Source organism: Haliaeetus albicilla, chromosome 1, assembly GCF_947461875.1.
Source record: "Haliaeetus albicilla chromosome 1, bHalAlb1.1, whole genome shotgun sequence".
NCBI lineage: Eukaryota > Metazoa > Chordata > Aves > Accipitriformes > Accipitridae > Haliaeetus > Haliaeetus albicilla.
This window is the reverse complement of record NC_091483.1, coordinates 49,204,447-49,223,954: the sequence shown is the minus strand read 5'-3', so window position 1 is coordinate 49,223,954 and position 19,508 is coordinate 49,204,447. Positions and strand designations below refer to the sequence as shown.

Sequence of the window (19,508 nt, the reverse complement as noted above, 5' to 3'; positions counted from 1 at the left end):
CTTTTTTCCCCAAATTTCAAGGTCAGACAAAAATGCTAAGTGTCTAACCTTCTATCTTAACTACCAATAACAGAGGATACTAGATACATGGTAAAAATGAATTAGTAGAGTAGAACAATATAATAGTTACACCCATACAGTTTCCTACACATAAAAGTAGGCAAGTTTGACACAGTGGTGATAAAAGGATCCTCTTTTGAATTTATATCTTAAATGACTCTGCCCTTGATAATTCAGACCTTCTTGAAAGATGTCAACTTATATAAACTGACATTAGCTCTGACTTATACATTGCCTCTCAAGTTAGAGAACCAAACTGACATCTCCAAATATTCAACGTATTCTGTCTCTATGATCACCCTGTCAGATCCCAATGCCTCACATACTTGTGTACTTACTGCTATCATGTTTTAATAAACCTGTCTAGGTTGCACCTGTTCAAAGGTTCGTGGAACATATCTACTCATGGTCTCACAATAATCAAGAGGTGACAGCTGTCCCTGTAGCCGATTCTAACATTTCTATCATATTTAGAGACATGGACAAATTTAATTAGCTGTTCATATTTAGCCCACATTTCCCTAAGAAGATTCATGGGGCTATAAAGACCTGAGCCATGCAGTCTCAAGACAGGTTGGCATCTGATACTGCAAGTTATGAGAACAATGGACTGTTTCCATATACGTGTGTCTCCTTTGTTTCTTTTTTTTTTTTTAAATAAGAACAGTTAGTGAATACTGTTGCTGATTCTTTCTGTGAAAGCTTTCTTTTAAGGAAAAGACAATCAATGTCAAATACCGGTTAAGGAAAATACTACTAATCCTTGGCACTTCTTGCACACTCATATCAAAATAGTAGTGCCTGCCATTTTTCTAAAGTTTTCTAAAGTAGATTATATTGAAGTGTTTTCTAAAATAAATCACTAGTTTTGCAATCTTTCTAAGGGAATGTATTTAGCATCAGTTTTTAAAAAGATACTAGTTCTGATTTTATTCAAATGATTAGCCTCTAATGATAACCTGCTTATTGGAATCATTTAAAAAAAAAAAAAGAAGAAGAAAAAGGAAAAGCAGAAATCTCCTCAGATCCTCAGGAAGAAACAATTTACCTTCATCTTCAGAGAATGTCTCTTCCATCTTAAAATGACTACCTGTAAGAGGTAAGAGAAAGACTTAACTCATATCATAAGATGAAATGCAGCTTTACTGCACCAGCTATTAGCAAACTCTTCCAAAGGTTTCTTTTTCCTGCTTAGGTCAGCAACTCAAAACAAGAGCCGAGCAAGCACAGGGTTTTTCCCTGGCAAAACATTCACTCAAAATATATCACCTGCCCTTCCCCCAAAAAAGAATGTTTTAATCCAATACAGATACACATTTTTCTAAATATCAAAAAGGTTTAGACATTCGCAGCTAAATGACTATAGTTGGAAGAGGCAAGAAGTTGGTATGTAAAGGATACTAACTTTCTGCTCCTTTGAGATGAGACCTAAAGTCTTCTCCCTTCTCTCTATCTGCTCTTGTCTAGTAAGCCCACCAAGGGAGTAACTTCATGACTAACTGACTACTTTGTACATATATTTATCCAAAAAAGACATTTTGAAATTGATCTTCCTCATTTATTGTTCTGCAGTTCATATACTCTTCCTGAGGCCTGGAATAGGTACTCTTTGTCAAGAAATAGTTATTTACTTTCTCTTTTCAAGGTCAGCTTTTAACTCCACATCCAATTCACCTATCCACATAGCAGAAATTATCTTCTGGTGATGTGATCAAGCAACTACATATTTTCCTCCCACAACTCTCTCCCCCCCCCCCCCCCAAACCTTTAACATTAGGTATCACATTCACCTGCTGTAGCACCTCCCAGCTTAAAAGGGATCCAGTCAGCAGCCCTCAGCTCTTAAAGCAAACAGTGGGGAATGAAGTGAGTGGGCCACCCTAGGTACCACACAAGCACAATGACATCCACACGGTCCCATTCAGAAACTAATGCCAAAACCACCTCTGGGGCACAAAGGGGATCTCCACCACCTGTACACAGAGACTGGGACTGTGCAACAAGGGTTCTGCTGAGAGATTTCTCCCCTGTTTCTGCCTTGGCAGCCATGGAAGTCCTGGTCCGGCAAGCTCTCTGAAGAGCCTCCACGTCCCAAGTCATGGGACAACATGGGCAGCTGAGAGGTCTTGAAAGTTACCCTTAAATACTCTTCATCACACAAGGCGCTGTACATTCTTTCTTTATAGGTTTGTACTTTCCCTGTTTGCTGGCTTTGAGATGGTTTTTGGTCTTATACATACCAACTGCGTTTGTTTATTTACTTCCATTACATCCATGCCTAGCTCTTCCCTACAGTGTAACTGCTTGCATCATATCATCTCCTCCTTGTAATTTTTACTTTGCACATCTTCTTTTCCGTTTTCTTTCCAAAAATTGCAATCTGATAAACTTCATTTATGAAGCCTGGCAATTTCCAGAATATCATCTTTAAAGTGAATTTTACGCTTCTTCTACCAGACTTTTTCCCCATTTTTCACTCTCTGATCACCAATAAAATTTGAGGCTGAATTACAGATTCTATCAGCTCTCCCAAGGTACCTCAACAGCCTGAAAATTGCTAATAGAGCTTCACAATTTCTTCATCTTTTAAATCTGTCATGTAAAATTGATACCTTTTGGAAGTTGGGTTTTTCTCTCTCAAACACTACACTATTTCTCAAACTTAGTAATACAATCTCATAACTAATTGCCTTGTCCTTACTCAGGTAACTGCCTGCATGTTGCTAAACGAATTCTGTATCTCAGAATCCTGACTAGTCCTCTCCTCATTTTACTTGTCAGTGCTTCCTGAATTTCATTCACTCATTGCTATGTTTCTGGCAATTTTCAGATGCACTAAGCTTTCAGCTGCTGATCTATTTTATCTACTCCTGTCCTTGGTTTTCCGTTTCTTCGCCCTCCACATCTCTTGTGAAGATTTTGGGTGGTTTTTAATAAGAAGTCTGTTGCTTTGGAGCTGCAATTTAGACGAGTCTAACAACAGGTAACTAAAATAGTATGGAAAAGAGCTCATGAGAGAAGGAAGGACAGCTACATCTATCTCCACTGACTACTAACACAGAATTAATTCAAACTGGCTAAACCAATTCTTCATTTGCAGCCAATTACCTAATGGCCCACTATTGTTCTCTGTGATTTCGTGCAGTGCCTAACTTCCTAGCACTTCTTTCTGCACTGGAAAATTTCCCTGTACCTTGCATAAGAAATCCCAAAAGACCATTCTCTTATTTTTTACTGTTTTTCTTGCTGGAGAAATACAGAGGACCTCTCCTGGGTCAATTTCCGGATGTGTCTTTGTATAAAATGAAGTGTACAACACAGTTTATTTCTAAACAAAACAAGGTACTGGTCTTGTTTCAGATAAACACGTACATCAGAATTTCACAATGATCCTATTGTTTTCAGGCCAAGACATCCATACCCATTCTCCATTTGCGTTGCAATTTGGGACTAGATGCTTCTCTCTGTTTAGGAAGCTGTTTTATTTTCAGTTTTCAAATAGCTGATCTTGTTTCTTTAACTGCAAACAGGAGCTGACAACTCCAGAAGGCTTTTGTTGTTGTCCTTATTGTTCTTACTGGCTTTTCAGGAATCCAGGAAGATCACAATGCAGATATACTAAGAACAGTCTCTATAGCATGTACACACCCTGATGGTGCAAGCAGGCAGCAGAATACCACGAAGAAACTTCCAAATAAATGTTCTTTTTCAGGGTAGATTTATAGTTTCATTATTTAGAACTCTTCTTTGGTCTTTAAACTGGTAGTATACCACAGGACTTACTCTCTCCCTGACTCAGAGTCACACACAGACTCTGGTAATACTAACTTCATGTGTTGTGTATGTCAATTCCTACACCTATCAGTGGCAAAACTCACTATTTTTAATGGTTCTGTCTTCACGAACAAAGAAGATGCAATATTCTGAGAAATGTCCACAATCTGGATGACTTTTGCCAGATTCATGAAGGAGCTGAGCCTGAAAACTATTTTTACATTTATTCAAATGGTAATTTTTTCTTGCATCACTGGTTTATTCTTCTTCCTCTTGCACTGCCTGGCAGCAAAGCCTTCTGCTATCTTCCAGATCTTTCATGGTATGATATGGTCTTTTACAACTTACAAACACTTTGTACGTTATCTTTGACAAAACAGCTCTATGTAAAAAAAAAAGTCATACTTGATTTGCTAGCACAGCTTAAAGACAAGCTGAAATGCCTGATTCAAAAGTCAAAACCAGTAACTGTTAAAAAGCCATTCTCATAACCTTAAGGGCAAATTTCTCCATCAGGGACTGCCAGTAAAAAGTTCTGATTCTAGTTCATGGAATAGTACTGGAGAAACACCTCTGGAGACAACATTGTCACTAATGTTAGAATAGGATCCAAAAAAACCTCAAAAATTGTAAGTGGGGGACAGATTGCAGTGACAGATTTTATGTTCTATTACTTACGGATTCGAAACATAAGCCAAAACTTGTTTTTATGATGCCACAAAAATGAATAAAACTTATTTCTGGGTTGGAAAGTAAGCAGCTAAATATGAGATTTATGTTTGTTGCTGTTGTGTAATACTGCTGGACTAATTCCAGTCACTAAACTCTCCAGCTGTCCCTCAACAGGTGTAAAGTGGTTTCACTAACTTTGTACTTCTGCAAAAACACGTTAGAACTATTTGGGGAGCCTGAAAACCTTGAATATTACGGCTATGCCGTTCTTAAGGATTGAGAGTCATGACCCCAACTTAACTCTTTTAACTACATAATTGCAAACTATCCTTCCAAAATGATGCTCAAATGTACCAGTATCAATGTCTTTGTCAGTCTGTGAAACTATAATCTTCCGATGCTGTAAGCACATTTGTAATCTTTTAGCATAAGCACTGAACAACAAGTCCCATGACTGAATATTAAAAAACTCAAATTTTTTCAACGTGTCCCACCACTAAACTAGTTAACCAATTATATTATAATTTCATCCACTTTCTCTCTTCCTATTAAAAAACAATATATAAAAGAAGTAACTACACACAATTTGAAAGTGAAATAAGAATGTTGAGGTTGAATTTGTTCTTTCATCAACAAATCCCACCAGATCTTTAGCTTTTCTGCAATATTGGGTTTAGAAAAATATATAACTTCCACCAATTAGCTGCTATACAAGCTTTAACTTAAAAGCCTGACACAGATAAAAAAAAAAATTAAATTAAAAAAACAAACCAAAACACTTCACCTTTGGCAGTACTGCTTTCCAAAATAACATCAATGAGGTAGGTTAGCAGTTGCTTTTGCAGCCAAAGGCTTCTCATGTACATCAGTCTTATGGGTGCTTTACGAGAAGCAATCAGGCTTAACAACCTGTGCCTAATATTACAGGCTTTATTTACCTGAGCCCCCTAGTTACCCTAGGACTCTTTCAGTGAGTCTACTCATGTGGATACAAGTTATCGAACGTCTGCTTTTGTACTTCAGGCACAGAAAACACGAAACATGAATGTTGTTCATATACCTTTTAGGAGCCCTAAATATTTTGGGATGGAAACTTTGTCTTTTTTTTTTTTTTTTCCCCTGGCAGGATGGGACTACACTCGTGCAATCTGTTTAAATTCAATTCAAACAACATATGGCAGAATATTACTTTTAAAACGTAAATGACAAAAACACGTCTCACAGATGCGACTGCACGATAGAGCAAGCCCGTCCAAGAGCGACAACACATGGAGGTGTGTGCAACAAAAAGCAAAACTAACAAACAAACAAACCAACCCCCCCCAAAACCTCCAAACAACAACAGTGAAGAAAGGAAGAAGGAGGCACTGGGTGCGTAGGCACGCTCACCTCAGGGCTGCCAGGGCTAATCCTGATCAGGCAGCTGGCGCCAGGCCCTCGGCGACGGGCGGCCCGCCAAGCGGCCCGCCGTGCCGAAGGGCTCAGCCGCCACCGCGGAGCCCGTCCGCCGCACTCCCCGCCCGGCCTTCCTCCGCCGCCCGGCGGGGCCGGCGGGCTCTCCGGGCCGCCGGGGGGGGCCCGCGGCCGGCTGGCCAGGAGGCGGCTGGCGAGGAGGCGGCGGGCCGGGCCTGCCGCCGGGGAGGACGGCGTCGGGCAGCGCCACCGCGCGGGGGCGCTGCCAGGGCGTCCCTCCCCGCGCATCAGAATTCCTGTGTAAATTAGCGTCTTGGAATCCCGTCGGGTCCGGTTGACCTCAAGGTGAGGGTTTTTATGCTTCAACACACGCTGGAAGACCCGACCAACAGCTCCTGGGTTTATTTTGATTGTCATTGATGCCAGGAAAGGTGAGATCCAGTCTGGGAGTGCTTTAAAAAACTACTGTCCTGTGGACAGCGGTAAGGATACCATTTCGTGAATATTCTACAGTGGTACGATAAATCTCTGATAAAAGTGAATACAGAAATTCTGTCTTCGCGTAGTAATTTGCACAAGTACATGCTGAGTATTTTTTTAATTTTCACAGTAAATCATCTTTGGTCTACACGAACAAATTTCTTGGACCACATATAAAAAGCTGACAAAAATTATTAAGATGAAGGTAAAGTGTACATCTAGGATCACAGTTCCATCTGAGAAGAAGCTAGCTTGAAAGACGGATCAGGTTTGTTAGGAACCTTCCACGTACGCAGAGTGACACGAAGCTGCTCTTGGGGAATATGGCAGCGCTTAGGGTTGTCAGGAAATGGAGGAAGGGCGGTAAATAGGTGCTGGTAACTAGAGGTGACCCCTCCCTTCGTAACAGCCAGCTTGTGGTCGGGTTTTGAACAATGCTTGGTATTGGTCGTTTTGAGAAGGTCATCAAAACTAAAATTTAGACATTTGTAAGACAGTTCTTACAGAAATCATAGCTGAAATAAAGTGCAAGTTGTAATTCTACTAAAGGGAAACAATGACCTTCGTTTCACTGTGGGCCACATGTGACTAACTTGGTTAATACGTACACTGCTACTCACTTTAAAATATATGCATTTTCTTCTACTGCAATATATAGTCAATTTGCAACCCAAATTACTCATTAGAAAGTCTGTTTTCTAAAAGTACATTTCAAAAGTCCAGTTAAGCAATAAGATAAAAATTTATATAAAAATACAACCTTCGTCTTAATAAATACATGATCTTAAATTATTTATTATAGCTTTATATTTAAAAACAAAAGATTGCATTCTCAATAATTAAAGAGATTGGATTACCCTAGATACTTGAATTCCACTTTTGACATTTTTATTTGCTTTGTTAACATTTTACAGAGTCTAAAAAGTGTACCCTTCATTTCACCTTTTGTACCTAATAAGATGTCAGCTGCGCAGTCTTGTAGTTCTTTACATTTAATGATCTGAAATGTAAATGAAGAGAAACTTATTAGATTTTTGTAGAATATCACTGTACAAAATTACAGGAGTTTTGTAAAAATTAAAAACTGTGATATACCCAGTCCTGTAGTTAGATTTAATGACTTGAATCCTCATGAATTCAGATTTATTTCAATAGAGCTCTGCATGAGAGCAAGAATCTACACTAGCAAATCCAATTATAGGATTATGGTCCAAGTATCAGAAGATAAGCTTTCCATTGGAAAGTACATAAAGAACTGTAATTCAGTGGAGGAAGCAGATGATTTGAAAAATGTCTTACCACATTTCTTAAAATCTATGAGCTATGAGCTTCATGCTTATAATAAATTCAGTTCACAATTCTCATTCTATTAAACCTAGGAATAATGATGCAAATATAAATAAATACCTTCTTTAAAATTCTTAGGAGGGAAATAGCAGTGGAGAATTTGAAATACTAGTTTTAATTTCTCTCTGTGGAATTTCTGTTGGGTATGTGAAAATTTTCTCTTTACAAATATTTTTACTGAGTCCATCATAACTATTTCTGTGAGCACATAGTGATACTTCACCATCAGTCCCCCCCTTTCAATTTTGAAACCTACTTCACATACAGTTAGGGTTTCTTCCCAATAAAAACATTTCATTTGGGAACATGAATTTTTATTTGGTTGATAAAACAATAATACAAACAATTACACTAAGAAAGCTACTTAGACCAATACAGCATTCTCTTCCGTTTTACTAGTTTAAAAACACTAGTGCATACATGGAAGGTTGTACTTTCTTATGTCAGTTTTGGTAGTTACCACCAACCAAAAAGTTACTTTCAATTCTTTCTTATTTTCCATTAGTAATGAAAAGCAATGTGGAGCAATACGTAGCTTCTGGTTCTGCCTTGTCAGTGTAAATAAAAACTTCAAAATATCCCTGCAACTTAAAAAGTGATTATGCAAATGCCAATACATGGTGAAATAAAGTAAACAGAACAGCAATGGGGGAATAAGGGAGGTGTATTTCTTAGACTTCACATATGATATGTAAAAGACAAATCACAAATGTAAAGCAGATTCCTCTAAGAGAGTTTTTCAAATTTTAATGAAGTATTTCTAAACTGTTTCATGTTACTCAAGGAGTATGCAATATGCTTAACTGTTCTACATGCAATCTTAGAAGTCTGCATTTGAAAGCGGTTTCTCTAAATAACTCGAAAGAACACAATCTTGATTTTTTGCTTGAATTACAACAGAGCCAAAACCAGAAAAAAAGTTTGTTTAAATAGAAGGTTTATAGCTTAGTAAGATAAAAAAAATAAAGGATTATGTGCTTGTCTACCTATAGACATACACTGTGTACTATAAATTTCTTCTAACATTGCACAGTGACATGTTTGTAGTTAGGAATCCAATTTGAGTGCCATTGTTTCAAAAGCTTCACAGGCTTAGATTACCTAATGTTATGTTTTCCAGCAGAGGGAGCCAATTTTATTCCATAAACATAAGGGAAAACAAAAACATTTAAACAGGAACATTCCTAGTCTTTTTACATTTATCAAGTCAGAAAAGAATAAAAATTAATAATTTTTCAGTGACATCTGTATAGCATGATTCTGAAGGTCTCTCAAAAGCCTTATAAAGTAACCTGAATTTACAGAAGAGAGTTGGAATAAATTTTGAAAGCCAAGTTCCTTATACATTTCTTACCCTTTTGTTAATAATGCATTCCTTCATTTATTCAGTTATTTTAGACAGCAATAAACAGCTGTGCTAATGACTTTTGGTAGACAGCATACATGAAACATGAACTCAAAGGAGCTTACCTTGTGACATTTAAAGTTATTATGCTTCTAACAGGTCTGCTTTTTGGTCCAGCGGGAGGATGAAAAATCTGTCGTTCTTTATTAGTTGTGATAGCCTTAGATTTTTTAATTACATAAGGGTCAGCGGAATGGCTTGGGTAAGGATCAAATGTGCCTCCTTTCATGCCCCCTGACTGAAAAAAAAAACTTTTTGAAGTGCCAAACTACAATATAATTGAGTAAATTAAAGTATTTTTCATGCAAAAGCAAGTAAGAATACTGAATAGCAAACTGCATCATATTATATAAAAAACCAAAAAAACAAAACAAATATTCCTTAAATTTGCAATGGAAACTTTAAGGAAAATCTTAGTCATTATTTTGATGAATTCTCAGTTTCAAATGTTCTTTCATAAGTCTGGATTTTGAGGAAAGGAGCTTGAAAATGTGACAGAAAAAGTAAAAACATAACTCACTAAAATGAGCAATGTTGTGGCAAAAAAAGGGAATTCCTTTGTCACTAGTAGTTTACTAGTACACCTCCATGTCCAGTACTGGTGTAGGGATTCTTACATACAGCAGGGCTTGGGCATTATTATCAATGTGCTTTCTGACATACAGGATTGAATACAGCAGTGGCTTTTCCTGAAATGTTACATCCACTAGTAGTACTACATGAGTGGCAAATTTTAGTTAAAAAATATGCAGAGACCTGATTAATTCTTTGCAATCCCCTAGTACAGCTGAACCCCACAGACTGCTGAGGCTGCATTCCTGAAAAGTGTGGCAATAAGCAATTCAATCAACAATAAAGCAATTTTTCCCATAAGAATTTATACAGCAGAGGGAAAGTGTGCAGTAGCTTGGGAAGTACACATAATTTAAATATAAGGGGAAAGCATATATGGTATGAAAGATGGGGAGCCTGAAGCAGGATCACGAGCATTGTCAGCCAGCCAAGGTGCTGACTTTCTAGCAGCTAACTTTTCTGAACAGATTTCCATTCTGAAAGATCTCAGCTGCCTCATCGATGAGGCCAAACACCCAACGCAATTATTCGTGTGTAAGCATTTTTGCAGTCTCTTTCTGAATAGTTAAATTTTCCTTGCTATCATCATCTTCCTCAGGTGAATCAATGTCAGTCAAATAAGGGTGAAGGACATAATAATAGGAAAACAGTGGTTAGCAGAGCACAGTGTTAAATGACTGACAATGGAACTCCAAAATGAAGAGCTGAAAAGTGACAGATTAAGGGGTGTTACTGTATTAGGTATCTGGAGTCATTTAAGAGAGAGGTATTTATGCATCTTAAACCCATTTCAAAGTGAAATTAAGGTTTAGCCTAAGGTGAATGGCATAAATTTAATATCTCATCTCAAAAAAAATCTATCAAAATGGAATGCTCTATGGAATGGAAAAATACCATTCAGATTTTAAGAAATAATGACACTAAGCAACTGGAACTAATGAACTATGTTCCTATATACCCTTCATAATAACCCCAGGCTTTATTTCTTATGCCCTCTAAGCCCTGCCACATATATTTATTCCCATCCTTTTCCTCCTTTTCTCCTAAATACTAAAGAGTTGGCAAATTCTAAAGTGGACTGCAAATTTGTGTCTGCTGATGGACGAGCAACAGATAATTCCTGAGTTTATTCTTTCCCTGAGCAGAGGGACTAACCTGACATTTTCTGCTCCTTCCAGCTATCCATTCCCATCACACTTCTCAGAATTATCTTTTAGATGTTTGTCTTTATAGGGTGAGAGTAATTAGCAGGTTCAAAAATGATAGACGTGGCTGACAGAGTCCAAAATAGGAGAGCATTTCATTTTGCAACAGTAATCTAGTCTTACTGTCATTTATTGTATAACCTTCTGCTTTTTATCTTTTTGTGGTGTGTGCAGTCAATTAACTGTATGTTAACAGCACTATGCAGATTTTAAAGAGAAACACTTTTTAGGTTACTTGAAATTAGTTAGCAGTTGTTGTTGGGTCAAACAAGATTTCATTGGTTTGTAAACTGAAAACAAAGTAAATGGAATAATACCTTTTGTAAGAAAAATAAGAAATTAATAGCAAAACCTAACATTTATTTTTATCTTATGTACTATAAGCAAAGCTTTTAACAGGAAATATCTGAATATTTATCTTTTGTCTCCAGTAGCTATAAGACAAACTAACCTTTTTAGCAGGAGAACTTGGTTTGAAAGGTGGTGCAATTGGCTTCTCTGGAGGTGGTTTCTTCACAGGTGGCAAAGGTTTGTCATTAAAATAGGGATTCGTGTCAAAATAGTCCTGGGGATATAGATTTAACTTGAAAGGCCCTCCTTTAGCCAATCGTTTATGCTCCTCTTGCACTTTCTGTAAAACAAATACTTTGAAAGAAACAGTCTTGAGGATTTTTACTGTATATTATTCTAAGAGAAAAATGGAAAGCATTTAAATTTAGTCTTGGAGAATGTTCACTCTAACTTTCTTTGCTCTTTGATGATCAAGGTATTTCATATACCCACCATGTATAATGGAACATAGATTCGCTAACCAGGAAGCGCAACAATCACTGTGAAAGTATGGTAGGAAAAGCACTGTGCATTTAAGATGTGTCTAACGGTATTGTATACCTGTATCTTGGGCATACATGCACACATACATGCTTGAAAATTCTGCCTGCATGCAGTCCAGCCACTCACCCTTGTGAACCCTGGCCACTACATTTCCCAGATTCTGAGCACCTTACTAAGCTGAACTTCTCTAGGAATTGGTTCTTTGTACCATGGGAGATGTTGACTATTCTTCCCAGATTCCATTTTAAAATAAAATAGGTTAAAACATTACGAACAATTAAAAGACAAGCATAAAACGTACCATCAGTAATACACTATCACCTGGTAATGCATGCTAATGTCTCAGAGCAAATTCCCTTTCTTCTATCCAGTGGAAACAATCCCACTTCCCTCTTTTCTCTGTTCTTCTCATTTTCTGCACTGGATATTTAATTTTGACACTGATTTTGTCTCAACTGCAGGTAACTGAATTGTTTCTTCTAATCTTGTTCTTACCCTAGACCAAAAAATGTCCTCCTGCTGCCATTTTTCAGTACATATGATGAAAATATATGATAACTAAAATCAGTGCAAGCACATTTACAAGTTTTCTTAGATTTATGAATTTATATGAAAAAAGGAAGAGGTTTTTTTTATGTAGTATCTAGGATAATGAGGTCCCATTCTTCTGACAACAACATAGAAGTATTATTGTTCTTGCTATTGGCATTGTTTGGTCATTATTGTATTATAGCTTAAGGTCTCCAAATATAAACTTAAGGTCAAATCCTGAATGGTAGAACTTGTGTGGGATACTGCCAGATGTCTCAAAGAAAAAATAATAAATGAAAAATACCTAAATATTTTTTAATACAGGATGGTCATTAATTTGTTTTCCTTCCTCCACTTTGTAAGTAAACATTAATGATTTCAAGCTAAAGGAAACACCACAGGGAACAAAAAGTTCATGTAAATTTTAATAAATAATCATAACACTAATACATAATAAAGACAAATATTTTTACCTTTGCATTTATTCTTTCTACTTCATACCCATCAGGTTCATGTGGATATTGTTCACCTATGGTAAGATTTGCATAACTGTAAAAACAAAATTAATTACTTAGGTGTTCAAAACTCAAGAAACATTTAATAAAATACTCTGCAAGAAGCAATATTGTGAAGTTACCCGTATCCAGTTCCTTTCTTTCCTGGATTAGTATAAAAATTCTTTCCAGGAGGAATGTATCTTTCTTTGGCTTTCAGTTGTGGACTGAAGTATGCATACGAACCTCCTATGGTTCCATAATAGCTGCCAAGTCCACATCTAAAAATAGCAAATGAACATATTAATTAATGTTTTGCAAATATTTCAGGCTTCCCATATCTAGTGTGCTAAAACGACAGTAAGTAGAAAACACAAGCAATATATACATCTCAAGAGTTAAATATAAAACCAGATCAGATCCACTGTCCATGGAATCTACTACTACAGCAATTCTGTGCACAGTGTTATGGACAAAAAAGAAACAAGATGGTGCAGAGATGAAGTTTTAAAGTATCTTAATAACATAAATATGCTTAATAGAGATCATTTTAATTATGCGCCAACAAGGTGAAGTAACACTGGTAGAGACGGATTCACAAATGGAGACCCAGAGGAGTAGGTTAAACAGACCTGATGCTTGATGACAAGAGGACAGTCTTTCCCACAAGTTTACAGAGAACAGTAAGTTAGTGCTGGTATGATAATGGAGTGGCAGGCAGCATCTGCCCAGACAGGGTACCTGTCTGAAAGGGTTTTTTAATGGGAGATGTCAGGACTAGTTAACTTTCTGTCTTGTCACAGAAGGAAAGTAGAAGGAGGCATAGCTCATTTAGGAGAAATACTTCTGCCTACAAAGCTGCAGGAATTCACAAAGACTGTTTTTTAAAGACCAGCTTGAAAATCAGTATTTGCTGACAAGTGTAGGACATGCTTTCAAAGTACATGATCATAAAGCCACTAAAGGAAAAAAGGACCAAGACAAACTAATGAAATAGCTGAGTGGCAATTTGGTCCACTAAGCTGCAGCTACAGGGGTCCAAAACAACCCCAAACAACCAACCCTCTGTTCCCACACCCCAAAACCCCAAAACAGAACAGAAAAAAATAAACAGGAGCTACTATATGAGATCTGTCAACTACTCCAGATAGCTGAGGTAATCTGCTTTGCCTGTACTGTCTGCACTTATTGTGGGGAGAGAGTAAAGTGTCTCAAAGTGTCTCTCCTACTTAAAAGGGCCATTAATGAATAGTGACAGGATTAGGATGCCCAGATAACATTTCTCATCTTTGCACAAAACTCTAACCTACCTGTTTATTACCCTCCCCTTATTTAGGGACTTCATAAACTCATATATAGAAAAAAATGGGCAAACTGACAGTGCACAGACAACATTTATCTTGGTGTTTCCTAGCTCTTAAGTGCTTCATTTTATATTCTTCACATGTCACGTCTGTGTGTAGGCTTTTTATATGCCAGTAACAAAGTAACAGAGAACACACATATGAAAAAAAGAAAGGCCCAGGCTTCAGTCATATCTTCAGAATATGACATCTTTGCAACCTTTCCATTTGCAGCTAACAACAAATGTGGCTCCAATGTAAAGATTCCCAAGAGCTGCTTATCATTCAGACAGCCAAGAACAACAATTCAGAGAACAGCAACAGAGCTCTGTGCTAGTTCCGCAGTTACAATGGGAGTCAGTTTTGGATATAAGAAATGTATAATTGCTCTCCATAATTGCTTCAGGATTCCATTAAAAGATAACCTAACCACATTCCCAGCCTCTGCTTTGTGCTACTCTGCCAGTACAGATTTAGGGGAGGATAAAGACAATAAAGAACCTGCCCTAAAGTTCATGTCTAGATGAATTCAGAAGTCTTACAACAAGAATAAGAGCACGAGCTGCTGCACCAACAGCCAAGAAGTGCATTTGTGGAGGCAGTATGTGGAAGAGAGCACATCAGTAGGTCTTCATTGTAAGCAAGACTCCCACTGTTGGTTTCAGAACCCAGGAAGTAAGTGAACAGGACTCTCATTGACTGTCATGTGCCTAGGTGTTTCTAACAGTTAAACCCTTATAAATCATTTGGTTGCTATGAAGTCAAGTTGTAGCTGAAAGAAAGTTTTGAACACAGGACTCGCACATTGTCTGTCCCATCAAAAATAGCACACATATATCCAACAGAAAGCCTACACACAATGTCTTACATTCCTATTAAAAGCTAAGGTGTTCCTTTAACATACAACAGAACATACAACATACTAATCCTTGCATCCTAAAATATAAATATATATATATAAAATAAACAAAAGGTTACTCTCCAAACAAAAGCAAAGCTGCAGAAAGATATGACTAAATGTAACCACAAGACTGTAAGAACCAAGCCCTGTACATAGACTGAATCCTCCTGTCCAAGAACAAAACAAGATTGTATAGTTATAAATGAGTAACCAGGCTCTACTGTTTTTCACATGTGAATAATAATAGTTATATGACACCAATTTCATTGGTCTCATTTTGTCATGCAATTAATGTTGTGCAAATAGCAAAGATGTATTTATTTTAATATTCTACATATATTCCTCAGCTCTGTAACATGTTCTGATCATCCTATAGGATAATTGGTATTTTTTTTTAGCAAAAAGATAATGGATATGGATTTGCTGAGAGAAGAACGTTACACCTGGATAATGGCCCCTTTTCCTACTGTTTATGCAATATATGTGCCATCTCTGTTTTGGGAGGCTCAGAAATGGGAAAGAGAAGATACTGCATCCAACAAGTTCCAACAGATTTCCTCCTAAATTAAAATGAAATAGTCATTTGTTAATTATCCATATCCTTTTCCCATAGCCATCTTCATTTTCATCGAAAGTAAAAAGCTAAAGGTAATGTTTATAGCAAAAAACACTAGTTAAGAGCAAGCATCAGGACTTGATTTCTACCTGTGTTCAGCCTTCCCTGTGTTGCTGCTCAAAATTCTTCGCTCAGTACTGACTAACACCACATTGTATAAAACAACAGTATTGTACTCTTATTGCAGGTTTTAAAAGAAATAATCTGTGAAAATCATCTTTAGCATACAGAAAAAAAAAAAAGGTCAATTTAAAACATTTTCACAACACTTACGGCAATTTGTCTCCATTACTGGGAAGGAAAGCTTTGCCCAAATTTTTCTTTGATTCTGACAATCTATAGCGTCTCCTTAGCTGAACAGGGTTTGAGTAGGCTTCACCATCGAAAATCCTCACAAACTGAGGCTCAAAATAACCTGCCTGCAGAGCTGACAATGTTTTGGTTCCCCCAGGAAACATCTGTCTGTTCTTGCTCGCAGCTTCGTTAAAAGGGCCTTTAAAAAAGTAAGCACTGTAAATAGCTGTTCGATGTTAGTGCTTCTCTTAGCCTACATTAAAAAAATAAGGTCCGGATCTGGGTGGCTCAAAGAATGTACTGCAGAGCATTTAACTTGTAAAACATGCATGTAAATGGTTGTCTGAAAGACAATGCTATGAGAAGGTATTCACAGCATCTCATTTTAGTTTTCTAACCCCGGCACTTGCTTTACAGGCAATGGAGAGAGATTGGTTACTCCAGGCTACAATTCAGAGCTATTTACATACTACTACTACTACATACTACTATTACTCTGAGTAATACTTCAGAGGAGCATCTCTCTCTCTCTCCCACTGATTACAGACTGGGTCAAATAGCTTAAGTGCCTCCATTGGGTTTTGAATCCCCAGCAGCTCAGTGTGGTGGAAGTATATCAGCCAGGGTTCTGGTGGACACGTTCATCACTGACACAACAACACAGCAGAAGTGTCTGTATTGAGAAGCCAGGATTATTTTGCATTATCACTTCAAACCAGCTACTGAGAGTTAACCTCTGTAACCTTACTAATTACAAAAATTACCTTTCTCAATGAGTATTCTCATTAAACAACAACAAAAAAAGGAAAAGACAGGATGGGGAATCTCACACACGTGAGTCAGATCAGAACAAAAAAACCTGCATCTCTAGTTTAAAAATAATGACAATCTAAGTGTCAATGACAGAAAACCTGCTGAAAGAGCATAGAAAAAACACTATTGTTTTTCACAAAAGCATAAAAATAGTGGTAACTTGCAGATAATTAATATTAAAAAGAAATGTATACACTAAAAGATTTTATCAGTCTTATTATGCATAGATATTTTTCAGTTTTACTGGACTTCTCCTTTCTTCGATATATTCATTCCAATCTATCAAGCCTTTCTCTTAATAATACAGACCTGAGCAAAGAATATGCATGAAAAAACAGTTCCTTCTAATAAAAAAAAAAATACATTAGAAAATAGTGATTCTGAAAGTAAATGGATACTAGAGCTGGTCCCTGTCACTAAACAGTGATTAAAATTAAATGTACTTACGCATATAATGTGATACATATTTATCTCCAATGGTAACATAACCCATTTCACTGAAGAGGCCAATCCTCTCCATATCACTTTTCCCTTCCGCAGGCATGGCTGGATCTGTGTGATGGTGCACTGCACTAAAAGGGTGGAAGTATCCTTGTTTATTTGTTCTACTGCAAAAGTCTATGAGCAGTCCACATCTGTAAACAAAATGTTTATTAAAGTAAAATGCAAGAATTTTTGGTTAAAAATACTAGCAATAAATGTAATCTGAAGAAAGTAATCTACAATATGTTTGACAGCTTTGGTGCTTATACAACAAATGGACTATGTGGGATTTAGACACCATTAAATCTCCTCTGTTAAATTCAAAACATGACCAAAGAGAGAAAATCAAATGCTTTTGTTTTGTGATAAATCTGGTGCAATTCTTACTGAATTTTCATAGCTGGGTCAAAACTTATGACAGATGTCTTCAGAGTACTAAGATGAGAGGTTTTGGTGGCATTAACAGCTAGTAATAAAACATGCTGAGCAGCTTCCTTCTTCATGTTGTGGCTTATCTCTAGCAATAGCTTTCAGTCACTTTCTAACAATGGTATAGAAGGTCGGTGTATGGACAAATCTGTGGTAAAACGTAAAAGTGGAATTTTGGAAGCCCTCTAACTAATCCAAGACCTGGTCATGGTTAAATGTATTTCCAATTTCTTATTGGTTTTAATGCAAGTGATTTACAGTCAATGTTAGTTTTTCCTCATCATCACCCTCATTGGAGCCTGTCAGAACCAAGGAAAATGCCTAGTCAACAAGTGTAAGGAACTCAAGGGCTTGAACAGAGAGCATGCTTAGCACTAGGATTACCAGGGATCTGATTCCCAGAGTGAAAACTAGTAGAGATGGGAATCAGAATCAGCTAGAGGAAGAACTGCCTTGAGGAGGAAAATAACAATATATGGTAGGTTCACCAGGAATGGAAATCAAGGCAGAATAAAGTGGTTAATACGTTAGTAAAGCTATTTCTTGAAAGTCATGAAACATAAGAATTATCCAAAAAATCAAGGATATGCAAACAAATAGCTGAAGTATCTGTGTCCACACAGCTTGAAAGAGAGCAGGGAAGTTAAGAAGACATTAGAGTGGAATACAGATTAAAGACAATGTAGATCAAGTCCCATGTTGGTATTAACTATGGGGGTGAAGGCAAGATGGAAGATAGCAATGAAAATAGGCAGCAGAAAACTCTGAGAGATTAATATCACATATTAGCTGTATCTGGCATGTGGGTGCTGAGTAGAAAAGCACCAGCAGTGGAAATCTGTATAATAATATAGACTTTATATATTTTATTATAAGAAATAATATGCTGGAACACTGTGTACGATGGAAGGGCTAGCCACATTTTGCTTATGCTCAGCACGCAGGATGGACAGCATGCAGAAGTTTTAAAAAGTTTAAAGCAATTTTTTTTGCAAGGTGCAGAGGTTCACACAGTGTAAAATGACCATCGCTTCATCAGATAAAGTCAGTACTGTTCTTTGGTAGATGTAGATGTTGGGTAAGGAACCAAAGGGCAGGTGACAACAAATGGCACTGAAAGAAGAGATGACAGAAAGCCGACCCTTGGAAACAAACTTAAGGGTTCACTGTTATGAAGCCAGTTGGCATTATTGATGAGGAGGACAGGAGTAATTTATCGAAAGTAAATAGACCTGGAATTTAACTCTACGGTGTAAAGCACGGGTCGTTGCTCAAGGGATTAATGGGAAGGATTTCTGGACCTCAGCAGTTCGATGCGACTGAGGAGATGTAACGAGGCGGAGGAGCCTGGCCTGGCAGTAGCAGTACTGCCAGTCAGCAGGCGGGCAAGCACGGTTCTGCAGCGTCTCCCGAGGAACTGGTAGGGAAGGTGAGGACATACCAGTATTTTGCCACAGAGCGCTGGTACCCCATAAACCGTCTGAAGTGCAGCTGCGGTTGGTTGCCCAAGCTAAAGCAAGCTCGACGCAGTACGCCAGAGCGCGCCGGCCCAGCGCTAAGCGCGACAGCACCGCAGGGTACGGAAAGCCGGTGACATCGAGAGGCAACCGAGCGGCACCGCGGCCACCTACTCGCCGGAGCCGGTACCTCACTCGCCTGGGACGGCCGCCGGCAGGAGCGAGAGGCGGTGCGGCGGGGAGCGCCCGCGGCCGCCACCCCCCCGCTCTGTTGGTGCCGGTTGCCCAGGAGGCGGGAAAGCCCAACCGGCAGAGCGGGCAAGTCTCGCCTATGCCCCCCCCGCCCCCGGCTCCCTGCATTGGTACGGCCCAAGGCGATCGCGG

General features: G+C 38.0%; 1 protein-coding gene and 1 long non-coding RNA gene across 5 annotated transcripts in view; both read right to left on the bottom strand.

Moving 5' to 3' along the window:
- LOC138686354 (uncharacterized) overlaps window positions 1–6,003 on the bottom strand; it is a 112,422-nt gene extending 106,419 nt beyond the window's left edge. For both annotated transcript variants that reach the window (XR_011325694.1, XR_011325695.1), the window contains exons 1-2: window positions 5,896–6,003; window positions 1,109–1,150 (exon numbers count right to left, since the gene is read on the bottom strand). This is a non-coding gene — a long non-coding RNA (uncharacterized lncRNA). The remainder of the gene's footprint in view (window positions 1–1,108; window positions 1,151–5,895) is intronic.
- A 1,171-nt stretch (window positions 6,004–7,174) lies between these two features.
- CFAP96 (cilia and flagella associated protein 96) lies at window positions 7,175–19,503 on the bottom strand. 3 transcript variants are annotated; one of them, XM_069788345.1, is made up of 8 exons: window positions 19,315–19,503; window positions 17,203–17,390; window positions 15,922–16,141; window positions 12,932–13,069; window positions 12,768–12,843; window positions 11,381–11,560; window positions 9,217–9,389; window positions 7,175–7,399 (listed from the first exon to the last, which is right to left on the bottom strand). In XM_069788345.1, the coding sequence occupies exons 1-8, from the start codon at window positions 19,482–19,484 to the stop codon at window positions 7,351–7,353; spliced, it is 1,194 nt and encodes a 397-aa protein (XP_069644446.1). In that variant the 5' UTR covers window positions 19,485–19,503; the 3' UTR covers window positions 7,175–7,350. The 3 variants fall into 3 exon arrangements, with proteins under 3 accessions (XP_069644446.1, XP_069644448.1, XP_069644449.1); XM_069788347.1 differs by having other exon boundaries at window positions 18,900–19,440; XM_069788348.1 differs by having other exon boundaries at window positions 19,299–19,417.
- Between the last annotated feature and the right edge of the window lie 5 nt (window positions 19,504–19,508).

What these genes read in the sequence shown, in the direction of transcription:
- CFAP96 (XM_069788345.1), bottom strand. Translation starts at nt 19,484, where the DNA reads ATGCAGGGAGCCGGGGGCGGGGGGGGCATAGGCGAGACTTGCCCGCTC. An exon ending in GGCCGTCCCAGGCGAGTGAG is followed by an intron (nt 17,391 to 19,314) that starts GTACCGGCTCCG and finishes TTTTGTTTACAG; the next exon opens with ATGTGGACTGCTCATAGACT. An exon ending in ATATGTATCACATTATATGC is followed by an intron (nt 16,142 to 17,202) that starts GTAAGTACATTT and finishes ACTTTTTTAAAG; the next exon opens with GCCCTTTTAACGAAGCTGCG.